Below are 2,290 nucleotides of genomic sequence, written 5' to 3' on the forward strand. Positions count from 1 at the left end.
CATATGACCTCCGCCATCTTCGGTGGTACTTGTTTTTATCGTTGACGGGGTGAGGGAACGCACGAGTCCGTCGTTTGGTCCGCCTCCTCGCGACGACCGTTGATTTGAAATTGTCTAACTAACCGTCTGGCATGAATGTTTGAACGTGGAAGCCTTCGAAACACGACCTGATTTTCGACCGTTCGGCACCGGTCAAATCTTTGACATTTGACTGTGTTTATTTTATAATTATAACCTTTGAATTTTTCGTACACTACTTGTTCTTCACTCTTCAATTCATTCCAAAACGCGGCATTCACATTTGTATTTATAATGCCAATCCTCTGCCTTGCCTTGCAATCAATCTTTATATGCAAAGGAATTCAGAGTCAGGATCGAATTGTTTGAGAAATTTGCAGTGAAGGTGTTGTGGGTTTTCAAAATGCGGGGCGGGATGAAGGAGCTGGATGTCACAGTCCCGAACTATCTGAGATGCCCAATCTCTCTAGAGCTGATGAAGGATCCTGTAACACTCTGCACAGGAATTACTTATGATCGCGAGAGTATCGAAACCTGGTTGGATGCAGGGAAAAACATATGCCCTATTACAAAACAAGTTCTTGAAAATCAAGAAATGATTCCAAATCACACGGTTCGTCGCGTGATTCAAGATTGGTGCGTGGCCAACAGTGCAAGTGGAATCGAGAGAATACCAACCCCAAAGGTGCCGCCCACTTCGGCTCAGATCGAAGAATTGCTATCAGAGATCGAATCGCGGGAAGCGATCCAGAGGCTGAGAGCCCTGGCGAAGGAAAGCGACAGGAACCGAAGACGCGTCGCCTCTTCCAATGCGCTTCGCGTTCTGGCGTCTGTTTTTGCCGCGCACAGCGTCCAGGCGCTGAACAGATTGCAGCACGCTGTGGACATTTGCGACGAGGCGCTTGGAACGCTTGGCGTGATTTTGCCGGTCACAGATGCAGACGAAAAGGTCCGAGAATTGCTTACTTGTGCCGATTCTTTGCGCTGCATTATACACATTCTTCTTCACGGAAATCCCCAAGGAAAGCAAAATGCCGTCGCGATTCTCCAAGAAATCTCAAGCGATAACCGCTCGCGGGAAAGAATAGCGCGCGGGGAGGGAATAGCAGAAAGTCTTGTGGAACTTCTTAGAGAATCCATATGCCCAGCGGCCACCAAGGCCAGCATTTCTGTCATTTTGAAGATTGCTGCAACTGGGAGAAAATTTCGCGTCAAGCTTGTAGAGGCCGGGGCTGTTGCTCTCCTGGTGGAGATTCTTGCAGATTCAGCCTCCGACAGAGGCCTGTGTGAGAGAGGCCTGGCAGCTTTGAATGCTTTAATCAATTGCACCGATGGCCGCTTGGCTGCTCTTTCCCATGCCCTAACCGTTCCTGTTACTGTCAGGATAATGCTGAGAGTTTCGGACTGGGCAAACGAGTCGGCCGTGTTGATTCTTTGGACTCTTTGCCAGAATTCCTCCGACTGCTCATTCGTGGCGGAGGCTCTCCAGGCTTGCGCCTTGCAGAAGCTGCTGGTCTTAGTTCAGATTGGCTGTAGCGAGAGCGCAAGGGAAAAATCCACAGAATTGCTGAAACTCTTGAACAAGTACAGAAAAGAATGGGAATGCGCAGACACCATGGATTTCAGTCAAATCAGGCGATCTTTCTAATCAAAAGGGGGATAATCGCAGCGCTAATAAACAAATTAAGATCATCTTCTACGAAATCTGGAATTGCAGAAAATGAAATGACTGAGAATATATCATTAGAAATCGATTGAAAAACAAAGAAAGGGGCTGCAATATCAGATGAAATTTACGTTATTCTCTGAAGTTTTCCTGCGTAGAATAATCTGGAAAGCTGGATAATCGGTACACCATTTCGAAAGCAAAGTCGAAGATTTGAGGGCTCCACACACTTTTCGAGGTGGCGAGGTCAAAGAATGCGGCCCTCGGAAATTTCGAAATGTTGCTATTGGTTGATGGAAGCTATCATTCAAAATTCATATTAATTTATTCTTCCATGTATTTTCTTTTTTATATTAAAATATTACTAAAATAATTTATTCTTCGCATGGTCTTTTTTATATTAATATATGATATGCCGTATTAATATTTCAGGTATTCATATATGAATTTAATATCTAGTTTAAAGTTAATTTTATAAATAAACATGTGTTACATTTAAAATTAACATTTTAATAAAATTCCATAATGGAAGATTATCATAGCCAGGGTTACATAGTATTAGTAATTAGTACTTAGTACTTGTTGTTTAGTTTAATTAGTATTTGT

General features: G+C 43.5%; 1 protein-coding gene across 1 annotated transcript; it reads left to right on the forward strand.

Moving 5' to 3' along the window:
- Positions 1-353: 353 nt before the first annotated feature.
- LOC149155407 (U-box domain-containing protein 20-like) lies at positions 354-1,804 on the forward strand. Its single transcript, XM_089441200.1, has one exon. The coding sequence runs from the start codon at positions 422-424 to the stop codon at positions 1,664-1,666; it is 1,245 nt and encodes a 414-aa protein (XP_089297326.1). The 5' UTR covers positions 354-421; the 3' UTR covers positions 1,667-1,804.
- Positions 1,805-2,290: the final 486 nt, after the last annotated feature.

Source organism: Pinus tabuliformis, chromosome 9 (genome assembly GCF_031772625.1).
Source record: "Pinus tabuliformis cultivar Carrire ecotype Pingquan chromosome 9, CPIR1, whole genome shotgun sequence".
NCBI lineage: Eukaryota > Viridiplantae > Streptophyta > Pinopsida > Pinales > Pinaceae > Pinus > Pinus tabuliformis.

What these genes read in the sequence shown, in the direction of transcription:
- LOC149155407 (XM_089441200.1), top strand. Translation starts at nt 422, where the DNA reads ATGCGGGGCGGGATGAAGGAGCTGGATGTCACAGTCCCGAACTATCTG.